Source organism: Fukomys damarensis, unplaced genomic scaffold (assembly GCF_012274545.1).
Source record: "Fukomys damarensis isolate Sample0158 unplaced genomic scaffold, DMR_v1.0_HiC HiC_scaffold_19, whole genome shotgun sequence".
In the NCBI taxonomy this organism is placed as follows: domain Eukaryota; kingdom Metazoa; phylum Chordata; class Mammalia; order Rodentia; family Bathyergidae; genus Fukomys; species Fukomys damarensis.
The window spans coordinates 2,859,550-2,885,160 of record NW_022900931.1 but is presented as its reverse complement, the minus strand read 5'-3'; the positions used below and the strand labels follow the sequence as shown (position 1 = coordinate 2,885,160).

The window sequence follows — 25,611 nt, the reverse complement described above, 5'->3', positions numbered from 1 at the left end:
ACTCTTCTGCTCGTGAGTGATGGAACTTGTGCCGTGTAAATACAGGATTATCTGGCTTCTGTTTGTAAATAAGATCAGCTGTACAACAGGATCGATGCTGGCTTTTCATTTTTCACCTGAGCCGCTCTCTACCGACCTGGTTTATTGACAGGGCTGATGGGCGGAAGCGCTGTGCTCTCGGGGTGCTGCGTTTACAGTGCGTCGCAGCCCCGGGTGGCCGTCCATCCTCCTGTCATGGGGTCGCGATTGATTCCGAACTGTCCTTGTGAAAGCTGCAGCTGAGGGTGCCAGTCCCTCCATCCCGCCATGTGGGAGCTCAACTGTGGTTCCTGTGGCCAAGGCCCCCCCAGGCGACCCCACTGAGCCCCTCCTGGGGACTGCTGGTGCTCACGAGGGGGCCATCATTTTATTTTCTTAGATGCATGCTGGTTTGAAACCCAGCCTCACATGGGCCAGAGAGAGGCAGCCCTGCAAGGACCCTGGTGCTGCTGTCCTTGATTCCTGGCTACTTCTGCCCCTTTGTCTCTCCTACTTCTGGTCTCTCTCCCTCACATTTAGTCTCCCGAACTGTCTTCTTAAGCCCTCATTTCATCCCATCATTGCCTCGATGGAAAGCCCTTGGGAAAACCTTCCTCAGTTTTAAGTGCAGGCCCTCTGCCTGGCCTTCACCAGCGTCCCTGCATTTCACCGAGTCAGCCGTATTCACCCAAGGGTGCCGACGGCCCACACCTTTGCCACAGACAAAGTGCGGAGTCACTACACCCAAACTGCAAGTCCCCAGCTCTTCTTCGCAGGGACTGAGGACTGCGGAGGGACCCTGTGACCCACGGGTACGATAGTGAGGGTGAAGATGCTGGCTGCGTCTCCTGTGTGACGATGCCTCTTGATGTGGGTGCCGTGGCCTGGACAGATCTGAGTCTGTACCCGTGTGCCCGCTGGAGCTGAGATGGAGCCGCCTGCCCAAGATCCCACAGCTCATGGGGCCGCTTGCCGTGGATCCTCAGCCATGGTTCTTCACACTGCTTCATGGCTCCGCTGGGCTGAAGTGAGGTGGACTGGGCTCTACCTCGCTCTAGAGACACATAGACCACTGCTGTCTGTTTTCTTCACCTCTGATGTCTGGATAATGGTAGATGTGCTTTGAGTTGACCTTGAAACTTCGGTTTGAGTTTCTGTTTTCCATTAGGTTTTATAAATTCCTTGGTTCATTCCATTGATTAGGCTCGAGTGTTGGACCTCCTGCTGTACAGGGCCCTCGGAGGACTGTGGCTCGTGTGACCCACTCATTTTGCTGCCCCAGTGAGCCTGGAACCAGGTTGGCAGGGCCGGGAGAGGTGATGGCTGATGGTGACCAGTGCCAGGCCATGGTGGACAGGAAACATTGAAAACGGATCATCGGACTCCTTGAGATGAGGGTAGTTCTCCAGGAAGGAAGAGGATGGTGGGTGAACTGTGGTCGGGGCTCGGAAGGCGTGCCAGGAGCAAAGCTGGTCCTGCCTGAGAAATGAAGACAAAGCGGTTCTGAGTAGAAGAGAGCTGCAGCGTGAGCCGGAAGTGGGAGCCCAGGAGAGGACCGAAGCTGTGGCCGTGGTCAGCAGACAGGTGCTAGGCCAGCAACAGGCAGGTACCACAGAGCCGGTGGATGTAATGTTAAATGTAAAGAACATTTAAAACTGAGAGTAAGACTGAAGATTTTGGGCTGGGGATTTAGCTCAGTGGCACAGAGCCTGCCTTGCAAGTGCCAAGTCCTGAATTCAATTCTCAGTACCAAAGGAAAAAAAAAAGACTGAAGATTTTCATAAGGACTAAACAGCTGCTCATCAAATGTATAGTCACTAAAATTTACAAGTCTTCAGACACAGGAGAGAATGGAGTTAGCCAGCATGCATCTCTGAGAAAATTTGCGGAGTGGGCAGCACAGAAATACCAAAAATAAGACAGAGGTAAGACGTGGAAGAGGGAGGAAGAATACAGGTTCCTGGCTGGAGGAAAGCCTGGATTTATAAGGATAGCTGAGAATTTTAAGACATTGTTACTTACATTCAGTGAACAAGTCTGGAGAAGATGAGACAGAACAAAGTCACCGGGGGACCAGAAAACGAGAGCACTGTAGCAGGAGGAGAGAGTCCCCAAGGGAGGGCAGGCTGGCAACCCACAGAAGTAAAGATACGGGCGTGGATGAAAGAAGATTGCAGCAGCGCCCGCAGATGCCGGAGAGAGTGGAGCAGTGTGTGCAGTGCTCGCAAGAAAAGTAACCACCAGCCAGATTGGATTTAATGAAGTCTGCCAGCTGCGCGGCTTCCCAGACCCCTCCTGAAATGGGAAGACTCGGGAGGCAGATGGGAGCCGGGGTGGGAACCACAGTAGTGGTTAAGTAGCTGGGTGGTTCCTGTGTAGCTGTGGCATGGCCGTGTGGCTCCTCAGACAGGAAGGAGAAGCACTGGTGAGGACGGAGGCAGAGTGAAGAGCAGCCGCGTCCTTCGGCAGGGCCTGGGCAGGGTAACGTGCAGGTACAGAAGTACTCCAGGATGGGAGAGCGGGAAGGGCCCCGACTGAGACAGGGTGACCTGGAGGCATGGTCAGAGCCGTGCCCTTTTCCAAGTGTCCCCTTCCCTCCCAGCAGCCCACAGGGTGCCTCCCATTCTGTGGCCCACAGTCTGGCTTCCGCTTGCCTGCTTCTCAGTGATTAGCAGGTCAGTTTTTAGCAGGATTGGCAAGAGTGGGCGCATTTGTACCACACTTAATAGTTTGGGCTGGGGGGGTGTGTCTTAGAGCCGCAGGTTTGGCCTGCAGAGAACACTGCTTTCCTAGCGCACTCCGTGATAGCGGTTCCCAAGGAGCTTTGTGGACCTTGGTCTGGTTAGGGGCCAGCAGCTAGGGGAGCATCTCTGCTGTGCCAGACTCTGTCCTGTGGAGGGACCCGGATTGCATGGGATTCATGGTGTAGCTGGGAAGCCAGGACTGTGATTGCGCCTTCCTTCATTTGTGATGGACAGCGCCCTGTCTGCTCCTTTGGTGCTGGAAGGAAAGGAGCAGCGGCTTCATTTCCAGGTCTTGGTCTTACAGGGGAGACTTCATAGAGTGATGCTGGGAAGCCACTGCTTGGCCCTATGAGCAAGTATGTGAGGTCATTGGTACCACCTGTTCAAGCTAGTGGAGCAGTGTGGGCTGTGTTTGGGTCAGGCAGGGGAGACTATGACCCTGATGAGCCGAAACTTGGTGGTAGGAAATGCAGGTGGGCTAGGTTCAAGAGGGCCGGCCAAGCAGCCATATGGAGTGGCACCATGGTGGTCCCATGTGGCAGTGGGAACATGCTGCCTCCTTGGGGCTTCTGGGAAAGACCTGGATGCTTTGGGTAGCTGTCATAACGGGGATGCCCCTGGCATTGTTTGACAGTGTTAGGCTACTAAATGTCCAGCAGTGCACAGACTGTCCTGTCCAGGAAGAGTCTTGTTAGCACATAGGAAGAAGCACTGTATAGAAAGATGCTGGGCTAATAGCCAGCACATCTGGTCTCGAATTTCCCCACCTGTGCGATACTGTTAATGATTCCACTTGGTTTTGTTCTGAGAGGTGAATTCAGTGGTAAGAAAGACTTCATTTTGTGGTAAAGCAGGCACATAGCACACCGTGTGTGGTTGCTGGTTTTTGTGGGGCATGAGGGACCCAATCTGGCTGGGTACCTGGGCGCCTGTGCGGGTACAGGAGTCCTGATCTCGAGCGTCCCCTGCTATACCCTTAAGCTTCAGTGGGGAGTGCTCAGTGCTGGGGACAGGATGTTGGGTTCCCTTCCTCAGTCCAGGGTGGCTTTGATCTGCAGCATTCTTGGGGTTCAGGTAAGCTTCTTTTGGAGAGATTACTGGTCTCCTTGTCTTCTCTCTTGTTCCTGGCTGGTCTCCTGCCCACTCTCCTCAGTGCCGCTCTGTGTGACTTGTGCTGTAGGCTGTGTGACCGCAGAGTGCCAAGAGGACTGCATGTGGGTTCTCAGGGCTCTGACTCTCTGCAGCCTTGTGAGGGCCCAAAGGAGAGGTGCGCTTCTTCTCTCCAAGTGCACTGGGAGGGTCCAGCCTGAGATTCAGTATTTAAAGATAACTTGGCCATTATTTCTTCCAGTGGCTTTATGGGCTGTGTCTTTCTAATGCTGCTGGGTATTAGCAGCTGCCTTTTGGGGATGACTTTTGGTGTATGTTACAGAAATATATCAGAGCCACTTCTGTTGAATATTTCTTTAAAAAAAGATTTCACTGAAAGGGGACACTGGTGCCAGGCCCGATGGGGCTGGAAGCTGCTATCTCACCGGTGTCCTTTCCTGTCCCTGGGGTCTAGGGGTGGCTTGCATTGGGAAGTTCCTGGCTGGTGAGGCCATGGCAGGCTTTCAGGGGATTGTTCTGTGCTCTTGCCAGTCGTTCCATTTCACTAACAACACTCAGGCCAAGGTTGTCGGTTAGCCATTACTTCCAGAATTACGACTTCCATATTTGCCTACCCTGAAGTCATACTATTACTCTTAGATTATTACTTAGCAGGACAGCTTCTTTGAGTAGAAAAGAACCATTGCCTTTTATAATTAGTGATTTACATTTCTTTTCCTTGGGGAAGAATTCCTCAATCTCAGAACCGGTGGGTGCCTGCAGTGGAAGGGGTGGGAGGGGCAGCCCTTTTACCTTGGCCCTTGTTGTTGAGAAGGGCTGGAAACTAGGAGGCCAGGACAGGGCCTGGGGGGCTTTGTCCTGGTGGGGTGGAATGTACAAGCAAGGCTGGTGAGTTAACTGACAACCCAGAGCCAGGCCAGGAAACCGGGGTCTATTTGGGGAGAAGTTCAGTTCTTAGTTTGTGTTCCAGGAAGGCGAGGAGCTGAGGGCAGAGGGTAGGAGAATCTTCATGGAGAGAGTAAGCAACTGGAACCCAGGTGGTTGGGAGGCTGTCTTGGGGACCTCAGGAGTCACTCAGATGCCTGTAACCCCTGTGGTCTGTACTTCAGATGATGCTGTCTGCCAGCTGGCTCAAAGGCAGAACGACAAAGGGGTTGGTTGTGGCTTGGAAATGAGGCAGGGAGCCGCTCAGCAGGCCAGTTGTAAGTTGGTGTTTGTGGACATTGACACAGTGCCCACCCAGGACCAGCAGGCAGCCCTCCAGGTGAGGGCTCAAGTATCTCAGTACCAACTGGGTCACGCTGTGTGTGTCCAAGAGGCAGAGGGATGTGATTTTAGAGCCCAGGTCGATAAAATCAAGCATTCATCAACATTTTAGAAAGGTTTATTAAACAGACAAGAACGTGTTAGTTACTGGGCTGCAAGAGAAGATTCATTAAGAATGAGCCATTGAGCAGCAAGCAATTTATAAGTGAAAATTTAAAAAAATTAATATAAAATAGCATTGAAAACATAAAAATTCACGTTGTTGCTTGAATGAATTTTTTATTCTTTTTATTACCTAGTTCTCCATTGTCTGCCTCAGCATTGTTCATCCGTCCTCCTGACAGTGGGTGCCAAGGCGTTTCCAGAGTTGGCCCTGAGGAGTGATGCTTCTGTGATATTTCTGTGTGTGTCTGGTTGCTGATGAGTTCCATTTCTTTTGGGCGTCCTGGGTGTGGATTGGCTGGGTCGCACATAGAAGGACGTTTGCTTTGTGTAAGAGACAGGTCTTTTCACCAAAGCGGTTGTCCAGTTTCACTCACCTGTCATCCATGGTATAAATTCTGGCCCTTCCACATCAAAGTGCAATTTCACCAACATTGCATTGCTTGCATGTTCTTTGTTTATTCTGTGTAGCAATCCTTTGTCAAGATTTATATTTTGAGAGTACTCTCTCTCAGTCTGTGGCTTGTCAGTTCATTTTCTCAACAGTGTCTTCTATTAAGCAGAACAATTTAGTTTTAATAAAAGTTAATTATTTTCTTTTGTGACAGTTGTTTTCTGTGTACTCATTAAAGTCCTTTGCTTGCTCCCACGATGCCAAGATATTTTCCCACGCTTTTCTTCTAGAAGCTCTGTAATTTTACTTTAGGCCTTTACTCTAGCTTGACTTAATTCCTGTGTGCACCACGCGGAAGGAATTCGGGTTTATTTTTTGTGTATAGTCTAGTGAACACAACACTATTTGTTGAAAACAGTACTGTTTGCTTTCTTAAAGACTGCTTTGCATCTTTGCTGAGACTTTAATGCCCGTGTAAGTGTGCATCTATTTCTGGATTCTCTTTTGTCTTGTTGGGCTATTACTGAATTTTTATGCCAGTTCATTCTGTCTTAGTTACTGTAGTGTTTCTTGGAGTAGAATAAGGTAAATTTTCCACCTTTATCCTTCTAAAAAATTACCTTGAAATGTTTTGGTCCGTTGCATTTTCTTGTAAAGTTTATTGTTAGACTGGCATTTTGTACCAAAACCTAAAAAATAAAAAGCCTGCTGGGATTTCCACTGGAATAACATTGACTCTGTTGACAGTTTCCCTAAATTCGACTAATTATTAATAGTATTAAGTCTTGTAGTTCATTAGCATGGTGTATTTCTTTATTTGTTTATCCTTTAATTTATCTTCCGAAGCACCTAATAACTTTTAGTGTATGGATTGTGTTTGTATTTTGTTAAATTTGTTCCTAATATTTTGGGGTTTTAACGCTACTTTACATGGTATAGATTTGTTATTTTTTACTATTGGTATACACAAAAACACCTGGATTTCATAGACCAACATAGATTCCCAGCTACTATTGCTGCATATCACATCCTCACTCCAAAACTTCTTGAGTTAAAGCAACTATTTTTTTGTCCTCTTACATTGTGTAGGTCAGCATTTCTGTCAGGCTGGGACATGACTAGTTTCCCACGCGCCACAATGTCTGGAGCCTCAGGTGGGAAGCCCTGAGGCTGTCACAATGGACGCCTGGGGCTGGAGTCACTTGGGTCTCCTTTTGTGCGGGGTGTGGTGGCTGGAGTTGAGGATGGGGGACTAAGATTTTAGATGGCATTGTTGTTTACTCACTGCTTCTTCACATGGCTAAGACAGTCAGGCTCCTCACATGGTGGCCCACAGGTCACAGTAGCTTCTAGAAGACAAGGGGGGAGTTGCATTTTCCAGGACTGAGCATCAGATGTCCCATATTATGCTCCTGCTGTGGCTGTGGGTATGCTGCGCTCTCTTATTGAAGTAGTCACGGCTTACCCAGATTCCTGGGAGGGAAATGGACCCCGCCTCTTGATGCGGGGTAGCATGATCACATCACAGATGAGCACGTAGAATAGCAGACATTGTTGTGGCTGCACTTGGAAAATATAGTATGCCACATACTGGTTCTTGCCAATTCTAGGAGCTTCTCTGTGGATGCCTCAGGATTGTCAGCATCAGAAAGGTGTCCTTTGCAAATGAAGGGGTATTACTCCTTTCTTTTCAGTGCACTGGCTTTTATGAACTTATCCTGCTGTGTTGCTTTGTGAAGGGCCAGAAGTGCAGCATTGAGTTCTGAGGACAGTTAGTACTGGAGAAAGCGATGCCTTCAGGCTCCTACCCTAAGCATGGTGTTGACCCTTGACCCTTTGTGGGGGCGTTGCTGGCAGTGCAAGGTAAAGCAGGGGAAGGGGTCTAGCTTTTGGAAAAGTATTTCAGGGATACTTGGTATATAATAGAAGTGGAAGATGAGGATTGAATTCTTAAGACTTGGTGGATGAAGAACAGGAAGACAGATCTTAGTTTGCCAACATATTTTAAAAACGATGAATCCTTATATCGGTAAATGCTTTTTTTCACCTATTGAAATGCTGATATGATTTTTTTACTTATTTTGTTAACTTAGGGAGGGACATTGATTATGAATGTTAAACCAACCTGCATTCCTGAGGTAAACCCTACCTTGTCCCAAGATAAACTCCACTTTGTCATTTTTATCATAAAATATAATCCTTTTATATATTTCTGAATTATCTCTATTAATATATTTTTAATGATTTTTACATCTCTGTTCAGGAAGATTACTGGCCTTTAGTTTTATTGTTTTCCTGATGACCTTTTTGTTTTGGCATTAGGGAGATGGTGGCTTTATAAAATGCTCCAATAAATTCTGAAAGAGTTTGTGTAAGATTAGTACTGTTTATTCCTTAAATGGTAGATACAATTCAGTGGCGAAGACATTTTAGCCTGGAAGTTTCTTTGTGAGAAAATATGAATTTACTTTCCACCCAGGTTAGGGCTGTCCAGATTTTCTATTTCTTCTCTTGTCATTTTTTAAAAAAGAAATGTGACCATTTTAAATGGGTTGTCTAATTTATTGATGTATTTCCACTCACTGTCTTTTTTTTGACTGTTCTTTAAAAATCAGTAGGAGCTGATTGGAATGAAGTCTTCCATTCCTTATATTGCTAATGAGACTGAGTAGTCTTGTTTTATGTCCTTCGTATAGTCTCTCTTGGTGAATGTTTCCTGGGCCTGCTGTGCTGGAGGGAGTTTCTGTCTAGTCTCTTCTACACTTTATTGATTTTTCAGTCTTCTTTTTCTATCAGTTACAGAGTGAAAATGTCTAAAACTTGGAAATATGACTGTTAATATATTCCTTCTTTTAGTTTGTCAGATTTCTGTCACAATTTGAGTCTTGGTCAGTGGGTGTGCACACGTGCTATCTTGTGGGGTCTGTGTGCTTGTTGTTTATCGATCTGATCTACTCCTATTGGCTTTTGACCATACCCCTGACTCGAGGTCCATTTTCCCAGATGCCAACCAAGCCTTCCCTTCCTCTTCCCATCCTGCTTTTCAAATTTAATCTGTTTGTACCTATTTTACATGCCTTTCTTGTATGTAGCTTATACTTGGTACTTGCTTCCTTATCCTTTTAGTGTGTATTTAGTTCATTTCTGTTCATACTGTGTTTAGTGTAATTCTTTATGTGGTTGGGGTTAAGGTTGCCATTTTGTTGTTTATTTTCTATTGTTTTCGTCTTTTCTACCTTCTTTTAGATGAATTAAGTATTTAAAAAAATTAATAGCCTCTGTTTTTTTAGAGCAGTTTCAGGGTACAGAAAAAGTGCGCAAAAGTTAAAGAGTTCCCCTGTACTCCTTCTCCTAACCCAGTTTCTCATCTTCTGGACACGCCACCTTAGTGGGTGCACTGTTATGATGGATAAGCCAATAATGGGACATTATTACTGACTCAAACCCATACTTTAATTAGGGTCACTCTCGGTGCATTTTGACAAATATCTGATGACATGGGTCCACTGTTACAGCGTCACGCAGAGTAGTTTCATGGCATTGAACTCCCCTGTGCACCACCTGTTTACCCCTCCCTCCATCTAAGCCCTGACAGCCAAGGATCTTTTTACTTTACTTTTTACTCTGGCTTTGCCTTTTCCAGAATGTCACTCAGGTAGAATCATATGGTGGGTAACCTGTGCAGCTGGCTTCTCTTAGTCTGTCCGTTTTCTCTGTGGCTTATTGGCTGTCTCTCTTTTCCCTGTTTGTTCTGCTCCTTTCACTCTGCATCTGTATTTTATCCTAGACCACCTTCAAGTGCTGTTTCCCACTTGATGCTGGTGAATAGGGTGGTCTGTCTCAAAAAAAGTGGCTGGCATTGAAGTAGTTTACATTGGGAGGGGTTGGCCACCCCATGGCTGGTGGCAGCCTGTAGTCCCGCCTCCATCCTACGACCAGCACCAGCTGTGGCCCTTGGGGACAGGGGGCTTGGGTCTGTACTGGAGGTGGCCACTGCCATAGGTTCTTCTACATATATTCACTCATGTAATACTCCCAGAGCCCTTGACAGGGGCCTCTCTGCTCTGCATTTTACTGAAGAGGAAACAGGAGACCCAAGAAATTCGGCTAGCAGGTGGGAAGTGAGGAGTTAAACACGGCTCTATATGCTTTTATGGCACCTCTCTGCTCCAGTGCTGTCTCTGAGAGGCGTGCCACAGGGCCCTGTCCTTGGCCTTGTCCTTTCCCCCTCTTCTCAGAGAGTGTAATGAAGACATCGAGGATATTGGTTAACCAGTGCTCCTCAGCTTGGAGGGACAGCTAATGTGATAGATGACATAATCAAGATTCAGAATGAGTTCAGCTGCCTGGAATGCCAGCTGAGAACCATCGAATGCGCATGGTAATAGGAGTAAATACAAAATCCTGTGTTCAAGTTCAAAAAACCAACCAGTATAGGTCAGAAAGAAGCAGTTTGGGTTGGCTGCGTCTTCATGGAAGCTCTTGTCATTGTTCTGCCTAGATTACAGCAGTTGTCTCCTCACTGGTTTCCTTCATCCCCTTAGGTCTCATTCTCTGATTTCTCCCCTGAGCAGCTGGGAGCATCTCTCTGAATGCAAACCTTGTTGCTATGGTGGCTCCCCGTCCTGTTCCCTTCCTCACTGGGCAGTGGGCCATGGTCTCATCCTGTGTGGCCTTGGGCCTTGGCATGACCTCTTCTTGCCTTAGCCTCTTCGCTGCCCAGCCTCCCACCTTTCCTGGAGTGCGTGCTGTTGCACTGCCCCTAGGGTTGCAGGCTGTGCTGCACATGTGCCCTCCTTCCCACCAGCTTTGCTCAGAGCTTTCCTTCTCGCTCATCTTAGCCACACTGCCCCCTCGTGATCTCCCAGGTCAAGCCCCTCTGTGCTGAGTGGTCAGTCAGCACTCACCCTGCCTTTGCATGATAAGGGCCACGAACATTTGCCCAGCTACTTTGTGGCTGCCTCTGTGAATAGGGGGCTCCGTCTGTGTTTCTTTTGTCTGTGTCAGGAGACCCCAAGCTCCACCTCAGCTTTGGTGACCTACAGGCTGCAGCTTAGAGTTGCACTCACAGTTGGGATTCATTGCTTACCGGGATGCAAAGCAGAATCGACTGTGGAAGAAGGCATAAGTCCCGAGGAGCCCAGGTGCAGCCCTCTACATCCTGTCCCAGTGATTCCTCCAGCTGTGAGCTGGGCCAGCACCCCAGAAGCCTCGAAGACTCGGTGCCCAGGTGTCACTGGGGGCTGATCCTGTGGACACCCCTACCTGGCGTGCCCCCAAATTCTAGCTACTCTGCTGTTGGGCACCATAGTGCACGCTCAGTCAGGAGTGGGGAGCCCCCATGTCCAACTTTCCAGAGGCCAGCCAAATCCTCACCTTGCACACAGACCTCTGAGGGCAGAGTCAGGCTGCTGTTCTTAACTTTTCTCAACAGCAGTGATGCTCAGGATTAATTCTTTTTTTGAGGGATGTACTGGGAATCAAATTCGGGTCCTTTCACTTGTGAGGCAGGTGGTGACACCACTGAGCTAAATCCCCGACCTAGAATTAATTCTTTGGCACACAGGAGGCCCTTGAGATGTGTTGAATGAACAGAGCAACAGTTGGACATGGTTCTGCCTTACATGGGGTTGGTGCAGTGGTTGCACAAATTAGATTGCTGTATCACAAGTGGAAATTGTGTGCAGCACGGCAGTAGCCTTCACAGCTTCCTGTCGTTGCAGTCAGAGCCCACACAGGGCACTGGGCCCAGGGCTATGGGCTGGTCCACCTTGCAAGTACTGAAGCCGATGAAAGCCTTGGGTTGTTCTTTGCAAGAAGGGTTTTCAGAGTTGTGTCAGAGGCAGGTCTGGGCCTGGTTGGCAAGGCAGATTTGGTGTCTGCACTGGGCAGAAACCTTCCTGCCAGAGTAAGGTTGGTGGAAAGGGGTGTGCCTGAGGGGCAGGGGCTGTGGGTTTAGCAGGTGCGTGTGGTGGGCCCTTCTGACTGAGCTCATGGTGGTGTTTGGTTTTGCTCTTCTCAAGATGCTCTCAGAAAGCTTCACTCTTCTGAGCAGAGCAGTGCTGTTGGCTGCACTAAGGCCAGGTGCTGCGGGGCAGGTGGGGGCGGGCATCCTTTCTGGCTTGTCGTAGAGCCCAGCTGCCTGTACACAATGGCTCCCTCAAGGCCCCTAAGTTCTGCAGACTTCCTGAGCACTTTGTAAATTGCATCCTTTTCTAAAGACCCAAAATAAAAACCTCCTTCGGTGGAGATGTGCCTGCTTACTTTTATGAAGGGAGTAATATTAATATCTTACAGTTAATATTTCGGAAGTGCACAGCATTCTTGCTCTGTGCCTGTTTTGCTGCCCATCTGTGCATCTGCACAGCAGTTGCTTTCTGACTCAGGCGTGTGGGGAGAGGCTTCTCCTGTCTGGGGGTGTTGGGGAGGCCCGTGTGCTGTAGGGCTTCCTCTCACCTCTCCCCATGGGAGTCCTTAGCTTTGGTGTCTGCTCCCAAGATTGCCCTCAGAGGCGTCCCAGCTGCAGAGCAGGGCCTTCTGCCACCTGTGGACTCCTCATTGGGCACAGGCACAGTGCTCTACAGTGGCCTCTGCTGTGGCGGTTTTACCCTTGGAGTTCCCAGCGTCCCCTGAGTGGGCATGGTCCAAAGGCTGGCCTTCCTGCTCTGGCCTGCAGCCAGGTGCCTGCCAGCCTTGACCGGTCTTTTAAAAATGTGGATATTTTATTCCCCTGCCTTTTAAAACAGACTTTTGGCTGTTGTTCTTTTCTCATTGTTTGGATCTCTGAGAACCCATCTTCCCTCCCTGGCTCTTGAGCAAATTGAGAAATAAAACAAAATAGTGGCAGATGGAGGCCAAAGAATAACTTTTATTTCTGCTAAATGAGAGGCTTGAAATCCTATCATGGTTTTGGAGCCAAATAAACCGGTTGACTGAATCCTAGGATTGTCTAGACTCCTCCATTCTACCCTGGCCAGTGCCACACCTGGCAGGCCACCCTCCTGCTCAGCAGAGCCTTCTGGAAGGGCTGACTCCTAAGATATTTGGGGAAGTAGGGGTGTTGAGCTCACTGGCTGCTGCTTTCTGGGTTTAGGAGTCACAGTGGCCTCTGGGGTGGGTGTTTTGGGGGATACAATACAGGTACTGACTGAGCTCCTTTTATTTAGAAGAAGGCCCAGGTCTGGGAAGAGCTCCCAGTTCTCCACATCCAGCCTTTTCAGCCTGGTGTTTGCACAGATCCCTGGCCAGTGGAGGACAACACACAGTGCTTAGCACAGCACGTTGAAGGCCCCCACTCTTGAAGGTGTTGTCCCGGGACCCCAGGGAAGTGTGAACTGTTGGAATATACTCCTGATGGCACTGAAATGTGCAGAACAGAACATTAATGGACTGATCTCCAAGTGCTTTCTCTACCTGAGGCTGCAAACCACTCTCTAGTGTATTTCTTATCCTTAATTCTATCCAGCTGTACTGTTCAAACTGGCTTATCAGAAATTCGTCTGTCAGGTTAAGTGGCAGTCTGTAAACGTGCAGCAATGTAGAATGCCCCAGATTTGAATATAAACCTCCTTCTGTCACCAGTTGCCCTGGAGAAATGAAATCTTACAGGCTAACCTTTCCAAGCTCAGGTCCAAAGATGATGACATTCAAAGGAATTGCAGTCCAGAATCAAAATTTCTTATGCCTGCTGAAGTCCAGAGCTATGACAACTCACACTTTTCCCTTGACTGCCATTGCCACCATTTTAGCCAGCAGGGGCTCAGACCTCACTGGGAGGAGCAATGCCCCTTCAGAGCCCAGATGCCTAGAGTGTTAGATGCCTGGTCTCTGACAGCCCTCACTTTTGAGAGTTCAACTTTTAGGAGGACCCAGATTTTATCAGAGAACTCAGCAAACCTAGAAAACAACCATGCCCGGGCCCCTGGGAGTCGTCCTGGTGAGATTGCGTTCTGAAAGGGCCTCCTTCCTGTCCTCAGGCTAACGGAGGACCTAGCATTACTCTGAGTGCGGCTGGCAGATGCTGCCTTTTTTTCCCCTTGCAGAGATGTCAGTTTGGAACCCAGAGGCTGTCCCTTGAAATCCACCTGGGAGAGCTCTCAGCAGGAGGATAGGGATGATTCTGCTCATTTTCCATGTCTGCAAAAGCATCCACAGTGCCTTGCAGGCATTTTTAGCTTTGTGCCACAGTGGGTGCTGCTCCTGCCTTTGTTAGGAAGTGGGTGTGCACAGTATGTGTGTGTGCATGGTGTGTGTGAGCGCGCGTGCGCATGTGTGTGTGTATGTGAGAGTGAGCAAGAACACTGTGTCAGATGCAACTGCTGTTATTACTTTTCACATTTGACTTTGGTCTTGGAAACTGCTGCTGGCCCGAAGTCAGCCTCAGCTCTATGTGCCTCCTAGGAGAGTCCCCTCCTGGAAGTCTCCTCCTGGAGTTACGAGCTGGGGTGTTGGAGCTCTCTTACTTTGTCCTGTGGGCCCCCCGAGGCCTGACTCCTCTGTACTGGCTCCATCATTCTTCCATTAAAGCCTGGGATGTTTCTGAGAACATGGGATTTCTGCATAGTGGGCACTTCGAGAAGCCCCTCCAGGATGCCTGACTCCAGTGTTTTCCAACCCTGAACCTGTAGATGAGGAACCTGGGATCAGGATCAGTCCCTCTGCTTCTGACCTGGGTTCTGACTGCTGGTGGAAGATGGGCAGCAGCTGCTCTCTGTCTGCAACCCTGCAGCAGACACCTGTGCCCGAGGTGTGCGGGAAGCAGGGCCACCTGGTCTGCAAGGCCACAAAGGCCATGTGATGTATTGGAGTGCTCACCCATCTGTGCTAGTCCTGCCTAGCAAGTTGCAGCTGCCTGTGCCCAAGGCCATGTTGCCTGTGGCCTTACAAGGCTGGTGGGGCCTTCTGCAATGTCACTGACTGAGAACAAAACTGCTGGGGTACTGATCTGACCAGAGGCTGTCTGCTCACTAGGGGCTTCAGAACCTAAGCCTGGACTTCCCCAGAAACCTAGGTTTAATCCTGTCATTTTATGGCTCCTGGTGCTCTTCTTTTTATTTCTTAGTGAGTTGTAGAAGCTCCAACAAAGTACATCCGCTAAACCTTCTATATTAGTTTTTATTGCTGCCATAAAAAAATTACTGTAGCCCTGGTGGTTAAAAGAACATAGATTTATTGTCTCAGTTCTGGAGGTCAGTGCTGACCCTGGCCTCTTGGGGCTGAGGTCAAGGTGCCTGCAGTCTATGTTCTTCCTGGAGGCTCAGGGGAGCATAGGCCTCCCTGTCTGTCCAGTGCTGAGGCCCTCGGAGCCAGTGCTGGTGGTTGAGTCCTTGCCACCAACTCCTGTGTCCTCCTCGTGTAAGGACCCCATGATAACTGTGCACCCTGGGAGATCACTGTGAGGCCCTCTCACTTCTGCTCCATCTGCAGCCTCCAGGCTTGGGCCCAGGCATCGCCCTGCACTCCTCCCCGGCCAGAGCTGCATCTGTGCATCCCCACTGTGGGACGAGGCGGGGTCAGCGTCCTTTCTGCTGTCCTGGGTGGCGACAGCAGTCCTCATAGCGGTGCTGTTGTCTAGGTGTCTATTGTGTCTTGAATCCCCTTCTGTGCAACACCACTCAAAGGGTTTCCTAGAAGCTTCAGAGCTGTTCTACAAGGCAGGGCTGTCATTCTTATCGCCCAGGGAGGTTATTCTGCTTGCCAAGGTCACACATCCTGTGTTACACAGTTAACGGAGCTGAGGTTCTGTTTTAGGTCCGTCTGACTTGAAACACGCACTGCCTCCCCACGCAGGTTCTTCTGTCTCAGCCTTGGGGACTCATTAGTCTGAGAGGCATCACATATGCAGCCGAGTTTTCCTCGTGCAGTGTTGTCAGCCCTGAGTGTTGTTGCTCAGACTCTCACGTGGCGCTGGCTTCCCTGGCAGGACTGAGTACTTGCTGTCCCTGTGCCCGAAGAAGCAGTCATTTCCGAAGACTGTTCTGCTCAAGAACTGGGCCTGTGGTGCCTATTTATTCAGTTTAACTGTAAATACCTTCCATTTGCATATAGAAATGCACCAGGAAGCACTTCCCTCTGCGTGTGTCGGCTGCCATCGTAAGTGTGCACTTTCCTTCCTGAGAGTGAGCACGACCCAGTGGGGCGACGCCTTGGTGGTGTCCTGCGGAGCCCCATGCATCCCCTTAGTCCATTTCCAAAACAGTCTTGAGATTTGCAAATTCATGTGACTGTAAAATTTGCTGTTTCGAAGTTATTTTGGCCACCTTTTCCTCTTTGGAAAACACTTTAATTTTATGTATATGATACACATATTGTTATTCCTTCCTTAGGACAACTACACTTTTGCCCAACCTGGAATTCAAATGAAAGTGAAGATGTTGGAGGAACTGGTGAGCCGGATTGATGGTAAGCAGCTCTGGGTTCAGGGAGAGGGCTGGTGGGGGGCTCAGGGAGGCAGCTCGGGCCTCAGAGGATGCTGTCCCTGTGGGCCGACGGCGCCCAGGCCTGCTCACACCTGTGTGTCCCCAAGGCAGCCATAGAGTACACATCTCTCCCTCCACGCCTGCCCCTCCGTGTCATCATCAGGAGGCGGCAGAAGCCAGGAGGAGGGTAACGGGCACACCCTGAGCAGGCAGCTCTCACGCCTTGTCGTCACCTGGGTGACCGAGTGGTTGTTTGTGGCTGTCCTTTGGTGCTCTCCTCACTGTGTGCATCGTTTCGTTATTGAGGAGGTTAGCCTAATTTCTCCATGGAATCCAATTCATTACCAACACTGGAAATAACATCTTTAATATTATAGAAAAATTATAGTGTGTGCTCGGGCAATTTTAGATTATGCTTTCATATTTAAGTGGGGGCTTTGAAATACTTTTTACCTTTATCCTTAAAATAATTCCCCCTGCAGTGTGCTGACTGTCACATTGCAATAGTGGAGTTTAATTAAATGAAAGTTGAGAGATAATGCTTGCCCATTCCCAGCAGAGTCTCCTGATAGTTTGTTAAATTAATGAACAGAGCATTAACGAAGTGATGCCAAGCAGAACCGTGCGTCTGTTTGTGACACCCGCTGGTCAGCGATGAGCTGCTGAGGAGAGACTCGCTCTTTCCTAGAGTCCCAGGTGAGCTGGCAAATCGTTTCATTGAATGTACAGAGAAATAGTGCTTTGTTTGAACCTCAGACATGGCAGCTGGCCTTCTGAGGTCAAGCAGCTTCCGAGCCTGCCCTTGCCTGCCCGGCCGTGTAGACGTTTGTCACTGGAGTCTGCACTGGAAAGGCACTTGGTGTGGGTAGCCACGAGTGACATTATCAAATGGAGCCGTACAAATTATAAACTCCATTCTGTTCCTTGATTGAAGCTGATTTTCAGCTCCATGTTTAATGGTTATTACCTAATTTCCATATTATGAAGTCTTGCCCAGTTCTTCCAATGATACTTTATTGGATTCAGCATTACATTTAGTTACTTCTTAATCTATCTACTCAAAATACTGATTTTTTGCCTCTGTCAGTGCATTTACCTTCATTCGCTCTGCACGCACACTGAGATTTAACTTGGCTGTAGTTGGGTTCTTTTCCCTGCCAGCAATTTCACAAGCGTTCCCCGGTCCCATTTAGTTCTTTGAAATACGACTTGCAAAGATGTGAATTACTTGTTCTTCACAGGTTCTTCTTTTCCTCTTGTGCCCCTTTAAAGGCATATTTTATATTTTCTTGGAGGTCAGAAAGTTGTGGCTAGTGCTCATTTGCTCCGTTGCTGCAGTTGGGGAAATACTTGAATTGATTTTCTCTGTTGCTGAGGTGTGGAAGAAGCACATCGCAGGTTTTCTGGGTGATTATTTAAAGGAGAGGCAGCAAACACCGGAGGAACCCTGTATGAGTCTGTGTTCTCCAGTAAAACATCTCTTTATTTCCCGTGCAGCTTCTGTAGGGCATTTTTATCCTGCACCCTTTTGCTTAGAGGATTGGCTCTTCATAGCAGAGAAGATCCTCTCGGAAGGAGGCTAACTGGGGCAGCCTCATTGTTCCTGTTCTGTCCATGAATGCTTAGAGAATTTCCGTGATGGCTTCAGTGTAAGGATGCCGGCCTTCCAAGCAGGAAGTGCACCCCAAGCAGGAAGCATACACTGTCTGCAGAGCTCAGCCTGGCTGGGACCTGTCTTCCCTGTGTACTACTGGGAGCAACACCGCCTGTGACTCATCACCACCTCTGGGAGAGAGAATTTGTATCTTTGGAACTTTTTTAGGGACTGTAAAGATTTTATTAAGGTGGGATGTGTTACGAAGAAGAAATTGCTTTTGAGAGAAAACCACTGCCTCATTTCTCCATTTCCAGGGAAGGTCAGCATTTATTTCTAAAATGTTTCACTTTGATGCAGGGGATACCTTCTTGGGCTCACAGATGAAGAAAGGTAAGGATCTGTGGCAGATCCATTTGAGATGGTGAGGAGGGAGCTAAATTGCTCTGCAAAATCAAGTTGAAGAATTCAGGAGTTGCAGCGGCACTGTTGTGGGCCAAAGGTTAAAAGGGAGTGGAGAAGGCCTGGCGCAGAAGGAGACCGGAGGGCGGTGTGAGGCAAGATGGAGGTATCCGGCTGCCTGGTTGTCCTGTTGTTAGCCGGGGCTGGAGGGTGTGAAGGCGGCATGTGGAACACTTTTGTGTCCTGAGCAGCTCCTGTCTGGCACTCCGGAGTTTAACGGAGATGTCATGTGGACCTGCAGGTGTGGTGTGGGAAGAGAGAGGGTCATGTTGGTCATGGAAGCCATGTGAAGCAGGGTGGGCAGCAGCCCTTGGGACAGTGCTGGTGGGAGCAGTGACCCACCTCCGAGGGGGATCTGCTCGCTGACAAGCTCGGGGACCCCCAAGTCTTGAGGCAGAAGCTGTCTTCCCACAGAATGAGAGCTGGTGTCTTTAGCCACTTACTTTGGGATTAAAGGAAGAGGTGATGGTAGGAGGGATGCCTCTTTCCAGAAGTGGCGGGCTGGATAATTTCCCCCATTGGAGACAACTAAAGGTTAGTTTAAAAAATTTTGGGGCCAGGGATTTAGCTCAGTGGTGCCCCTGCCCCTCTCGCCAGCATAAGGTCCCGAGTTCAATCCCTGGTACCCGTCCCCCAAATTTTTTAAGGCCACAAAACAAAACAAAAAAAGAAAGAAAAGAAATTTCTTAAAAGCAGTGAACGTTTATGAAAAAATCACGCACTACCTGGACCAATAGCCTAGCTGCTATTGCTCCATGATTATTTCTTGATTCAGAAGGAATCATCCCAGAGTGAGGCACCAGCTTGGCGGCCTCATGGAAGGATGAGTTGAACCCTGACTCCCTCAGGATTGGGAATCCAACACACATGCGTGTTCACTGCCTGGGACCATAGAGCCCTCACACTGCCCTGCAATCTCACTTCAAGTCATGGGAAGACCACTGTTGTTTGAACCCCAATTAAGGAGATTTTGTACTGGGGCAGCTCAAAAGGCTTGTGAAAACTAAAACAAAACCTTGTGGAGAGCATCACCAGGATTCACAGTGTTTCTACAAATGCTCTCTTTGCAAGTGCAGTGATCTTAATGATGATCCTGCATTCAGGACTCTTCAAGTGAGAGTAAACAGAGGACAGAAGTAGGTCTTCTAAACATTGAGCTTTTGTATTTCTTAGGTGCATGTCATAAACTACTACCTAATAAATGTGAAAAAATAAAAGAAGTTTAACAGTGCCTGCAGGGAATATATTGCACAGTTTTGTATAAGAGACTTGAAAAATGAGCAAGTAGGACTTCTGCAGTTGAAAAATACAATAAGCAAAAATAAAACTGAGTGGACAGGCTTAACAAATTAGATACAACTAGAGGGAAAATTAGTGAACTGGAAGATGGGCAAGAAGGAAATAGCCCTAGAAAAAAGCCAGAGAATCAAGAATATGAAATACAGCAAGTAGGAGATATAGGGGGTGTGGTTAGAAAGCCTGAATGTATTTTTATTTGGGGTCACAGAAGGAGAGGAGAGAGACTGAGTAAGAGTGTGAAGAGATTCTGGCAGATATTTCCAGAACTATACCAGTTCACAAATTCAAGAGGCCAGTGAGTAACAGAAAAACTGTGTGGATTCACCAGAATGAACTGAATTAAACTAAACATAGAGAGAAAATCCGGAGCAGTTTGAGAAGAAAAACACTTTTCTAAGAAAGTCTATTCATTGAGAACTGACTTCTCAACAGAAGTACAAGAAGATATCTTCAATATGCTGAAAAATAGAGTTGTTGCTATGCAGTAAAGATGTGCTTCAGGAATGAATTTGAAATTCCAGGAGTCCGCCTGAACCTGGATGGTTTTACACAGTTTCGAGGAAACTGTAAATGAGGAAGGAAGCACATGAAACCATGCAGGAGCCACCTGCCCCTGCAGTCCAGCTAGCAGCTGGCAGTTGCAGAGAGGCCTGGGCTGTGCAAGGGCAGCCAGCATAGACCCTCTGGGAGAGGCTGGTGCCCAAAGTCCGCGAAGTGACAGGGCCAGATTAAAGCTCCGACCAGAAGACAAGGTCCCTCCCAGGACTGGAGGAGACTGATCAGGTCTGAGAGCTGGATGCTGGGCCCAGAAAAGGATTTGGCATTTCCTGGATGAGGGACAGCTGGTTTTCAGCAATTACAGGCCCTGCAGGACCTCAGTTATCCCTTCCGGTGTTCCAGTAAGGGCCTCATCCTGCCCAAAGCATCTTGGCTTGGCCCTGGTATGGAGGAGCAGCTTCTGGTACAAATAGCTGACTGCTGTGGGCCACACAGCCTCCAGCAGCCACAGCTCCATGCCCCTCTCAGGCAGGAATGAGTTTTTCCTGGGAACAGCTGCTGGTATGGGGTGGGAAGCCAGGGAGGAGTAGCTGTCATATAACCCAAGGAGGCAGGCAGATTTGGGGGGGTGGAGGGCAGTGGCCAGAGGAAGGAGGCTGTGTCTGCAACATTTATGGTGCTGTCAAAAATCCCACCTTCTACTTTTTTTCTTCTTCTATTTATTTGGCTTCTTGAACGTTTATCAAGTGGAGTTTCTCTTTTCTCTACTTGGGAGAAACAGATGAAACCTTTGTAGTCAGGGTGTGGTTCCGGCCCTCCTCCCTCCCCGGGCAGGCTCTTGAACTTGCCAGTCCTTGTGTGGTAACTTGGTGTGCTAGATGTTTCTGGAAGGCAGTGCACAGAAGTGGTTGTTTGGAGAAATGCATTCCAGTACCATGTGATTCTGTAGAGCCACCTGCTGTTGAGTTGACACTGGGTGTGTGTGGCTTACAGCTGTGTCCTCCTAGTTGCTGGGGTGCTGCTGGGCCTAGGGTGCTGTTGTGAGGACTCTGGACTCCAGGGCAGTCTGCCCAGAGCTGGGTGTGAAGAGAAGCGGGCCTGTAGGAGCCTGGCCCACTGAGCAGGCAGTGATGTGCCTTGGGTTTGTGCAGGGTGCTGTGCCATTCCTGGAGGCACACACTCTCTGGTTCTCTGCTGCACGGTGCCTGTCATCCCAGTGCCACCTCTCACCACCTCATGTGCCTGCCTGGGCTGCCCGTCCTTGTCTTTCTTATCAGCAGTGGGTCCCCTCCACTGCTGGCCTCTGTGACCCCTGCCTGACTTTGCACCGTTCCATTTGGTCCTCAGTGGCAGTTTGGTTTGAGTCCTGCCCCATTTGAACTCATGGCCTTGCACTGGCTCTGTGTGAATATGTGCGTGGGCCAGCTGTATGTGGCCGGGCATAAAGTCTACACTGTGGCTGTCTGTCGGGACAGGCCCAGTTAGGCGCATGATTAAGCAGTCTCTAAATCCCAGTGGCTCAGAACAACCTTCACCCCTCACACTGTCTTCCGTCATGGTTGGGCCAGGCTGTTCTGGGGGTGGGGTGGGTCCACACCTGGGGTTTTAGGTGGGTGAGCAGCTGCTGTCAGCATTTGTAGCCAGTGCTGGTGGCAGACAGAGGACAGGCTTGGGAGTTGTGTGCAGGCACTAACATTTCCAGCCATGCATGGTGCACAGCACGTTTCCGTCTCATCTCTTATGGAATGGAGCCGCGCCCAACTGGGCCCTGGAGCCTTTGTTGGTGACTCTGCTGAGGAGCATTGTGGTCACTGGCGCTGAGGGACTTCAGAAGCCACAGTGTGAAGCTGGAGTCCATTCAACTTAATTCATTTTCACAGTTTTATGAGATATGTACATAGCAAAATCTAAGGACTTGACGTTTTTCTTCAGGGAGGATAATTATTCCAAAAAATTCCCCAAACAAGGCTCATGGCTAAATGGAATTAAATGACTAAAAATTAAATATATTTTAAAGTCTATTTTGTTTTACATCAGAGTAGGGCATGTGTCAAACAGCTCTACAGAAAGTATAATTAGAATGTCATCCACTCTGTACTATCCTGTCTGTTATTCAAATGTTGAGTGCATTTGTAGGCTCAAGGAAGCTATGTTCATTCTGAAGTCATCTATCTACAATATTTGTATTAACTGCCAATCTGTCCCTTATTAAAAGATTTTGGTTCATAAAATCAATAATTCATACCAACTATTTAGTAATTTACTGCTGCAATGATAAATTTACATTAATACTCCAACTGAGTGATACAATTTCAATGTATAAAGCACATGATGAGAGTTTTGCTCCATCATCTCTGGGATGCTTATGTGCATTTGAAAGTGAAATTTCACATTTTTTTCAGTGAATCCTAATGACATTTCTGTACACTGTGTCTTTATTATACCTCTCACATCTTGTCTCGAGTAAATCTGTCTTGCTGAGACAATTATCCCATACTCAAAGGAGGAAAGGTTTATTTCAGCTCACAGTTTGTAGACATTTTAGTGTGTAGTTGGCTGGTCCCAAGGCACGGCAGTATGGCAGAGGGGCATCACGGAGGAGAGACAGTGCTTGGTCAGCAGAAGACAGCAAGGAGCAGCAGCAGTGGGGACCAACCAAGGCTGCCTTTGTATTTCATCCAGGCTTCCCACCCTCTGGGTGGTGCCATCCGCACACAGCGTGGGGCACTTTAATCCCAGCATCTCACACTTAATCCCAGGGTCACACACCCTCAGTCCAGCTGCCTCTGGACAACTCCACCTGTGACAGCACAAGGCTTGGGGGCGGGCATCTAGACACAGCCATAACACATCTATGTAACCTGAGCACACATGGCCCTGATGGCCACCCTGTCATTACTGTGTGAGGAGAGTAGCTTCAGGTCTGGCTTGAGGCCTGGGACCAGTGCCTGCCTTTGCTCAGTGCCCTATGTCTTGTGTGTGTGAAGATGATGACTGTGTAAATGAAGTGTTTGCTACATTCTACGATTAATGAAACCACAGAGAACTGACTTTGCTGTTAAAGGGGCATTTGAACATATTCACTCTGCAGGTGTCCCCCTGCTCTGGTCCACTCTTGCTTTTCTGTGAAGAACTGCTTTACGGGTTAGCACCTTGTTCCCTTTGGGTGACACTGGCTTCGAGATGAATGCTGGTGGGTGTTTCTGTGGGCACAGAGATCTGGCTTTGGAGGGGTGAGCTGGGATAGGACTCGCAGGGCCCTCTCACTGAGTCTATAGCCTGATTCTGGTGGGCTCTGCCCTTGAGGTGCTCAGAAGGAACAGAAGGCTGAGGAGTCTTGGTGGGCCAGGGGCTGGAGAAACCTGGTCACTGATGAGCCAGTCTCCCCCGTGTCCTCAAGGACTGTGAGCTCTCTGGTGTTCTGCACCAGGACCACACTGGCTCCTGGGTTGCTTGGGGGTTGGGGTGACCAGCAAAAGTTTGCCTTCCAGTTTTCCTGCCCCAACCGTAGGATATAGGGTGACTCCTTTTTCCCATCTCAGTTTCCAGCCCTACAGAACTTTGAAGCTTCCAGATGCCAGATTGAGCCAATAAAAATATAATATGTCCCAGTAAATCTAAATTCAGGTAAATAATGAACTTACTTTTCTTTTGTAGAGTAAATATGCCCTGGAAAAACTCAGATTTCACTGGGCCTCCTGTGTTTTGTCTGGAGATCCTTCTAAGCATGAGGTCCATGTTAGGCAATGTTGAACTGAAACCCAAACCTGAACTTCAGTTTTCCCTTTCCTCCTAGGAGAATATGGCCTCAGGTGTAATGGATTATGTGAAACTGGTCTGTACACACAGCACCCCACACATACACACCCCCACGCACACATCCCTGTGCACGTATGCACACACACACTCCCGTCCTGGTTTGCCTTGGGCATGGCCACTGGGTTTTTCATGTTCCCACGCCTTGATGCTTGCTGCCTGTTCCTGGCATGGGTCTCACTGGAATCCATCCTTAAGCACTCCTGTTCTCCCTGAAGCACTGCTCAACAGGGAGCATTTGCGTGTCTGCTGTCCCCAGCTAGCTGGGCTGGTGAGTTAGTGAGTGAAGTTATGTGCACAGTTCTTAGACTTTAAGCCTTGTGTGACATTAGCTACTGTAATCATTAATTAGAGAGCTGCAGCAGCGGGGTCTGGGGGGGCTTTATGGATCACTCTGCTGGCCTGGCTGGGTCCTGGGGAGCAACTTCCTCTCTCAGCCCCAGCAATGCCAGTATTGGCCAAAGCCAGGGAAATTGAGGGTGGCAGTGACCACCCGCGTCACTAATCTTTGACACTTTCGTCCCTAAGGAGGAAAATGCTGGAATTCATTACTGGCGAATAATCCTGCCTCTGTGTCTTAAACAGCTTTATCTACTTGTACATTTTTCCTTACTCAGGTTTTTAATTCAGGTTAAATGTGATTTTAATGAAATTCTCCAAAAGCTGTTGTGACTACATCGTGAAGTTAAAGTTGACTTAACTCTTTCAAGATAGACCTCAGCTACAGGTAGTAAACTAGGTTCAGCTTTATTACTACTCAAGTGAAAATGTTTCGTACCCCTAGAAGGTAAGCAGTCCGAGGGCAGGACCAGCAGTGGTGGACTGTGCAGCGTGGCTGCTCTCTCCGCACGCGTCCGCACTGGGCCCTGGACTGGAGATGGTAAGGCTATTTCCTTCGGGTGCACCGATCTGATGATGGGCAGAGCACTCATGTGAGTGAGGCTGAGGAAGCCCCGAGTCCTGATTAGGCCTGTGAGCTCAGGCCCAGGGCTCCCTCTACCCAGGCACAGGCACGGTCCCCGCACCGCCGGCCCCCAGCCCTCCCCCTTGACCGAGGTCGCTGCTGGGGCAGAGAGCAGGTGCTGGTGGTCATGTTGGTACCCTCTAGACCCACTGCAGCCTCCGCTGGGGACCCAGATGGGCACTTGCTCTTGAGGGGTGTCACGACTTCCCGGTTGCCCCGAGAACACTCAACGGTGGCACTTGTGACTGCAGTGTGCACCTTGACACTTGCAGATTACGGTCTTGAACTTATGACCAAAGTTTGCCCTGAAATAGCTCACTTTTATTATTTTCACATTGCTCTATGTATGGATGGACTTTGCAAACAAAAGACATTGTTCTGTTTATAGTATTCTGCTTTTAGTGGTTGTATTTCTGTTTACAAAATACAGTAATTCTCAATGGCTGAAAATTAAATGAACACCGGCAGCAAGCTGCACTTTTATTTTTCCAAAACAGTAAACAGGTTATGTTGATTTAATGCACTTTCAACTGAAAATCTAAATGGGTGTTTTGTTGCTTCTTTCTGAAGAGGGATACATTCTATAGTTCAAAAATCTCAAAGAAATGGAGTCATTTTAGTGGAAGGGCACATATTAGGCGTATGTTCCCTGGCCTCCGAGCCTCTGAGCTGACTCTGAACCTGGGTTGCCACTACCTGCTGGTGGTGGTGATCACGGTAGCTGCCCACTGAGCTCCACTCTTGGATCTTCTTTGCCCATCAGTTGGTCTATCATGGACTGGATTTTAAGAGGCCTGTCCCAGCTGGAAATGGCATGTGGAGTTCACTTTGTTGCTCCAGCTACTTGGGAGGCTAAGGCAGGAGGA

The 25,611-nt window shown here is 48.7% G+C and overlaps 1 protein-coding gene across 3 annotated transcripts in view; it reads left to right on the top strand.

Moving 5' to 3' along the window:
* Window positions 1-25,611, top strand: part of Tbc1d22a (TBC1 domain family member 22A) — a 323,373-nt gene that overhangs the window by 166,571 nt on the left and 131,191 nt on the right. For all 3 annotated transcript variants that reach the window (XM_010634302.3, XM_033766172.1, XM_033766171.1), the window contains one exon: window positions 16,020-16,095. In XM_010634302.3, the coding sequence (XP_010632604.1) occupies window positions 16,020-16,095 (76 nt within the window). The remainder of the gene's footprint in view (window positions 1-16,019; window positions 16,096-25,611) is intronic.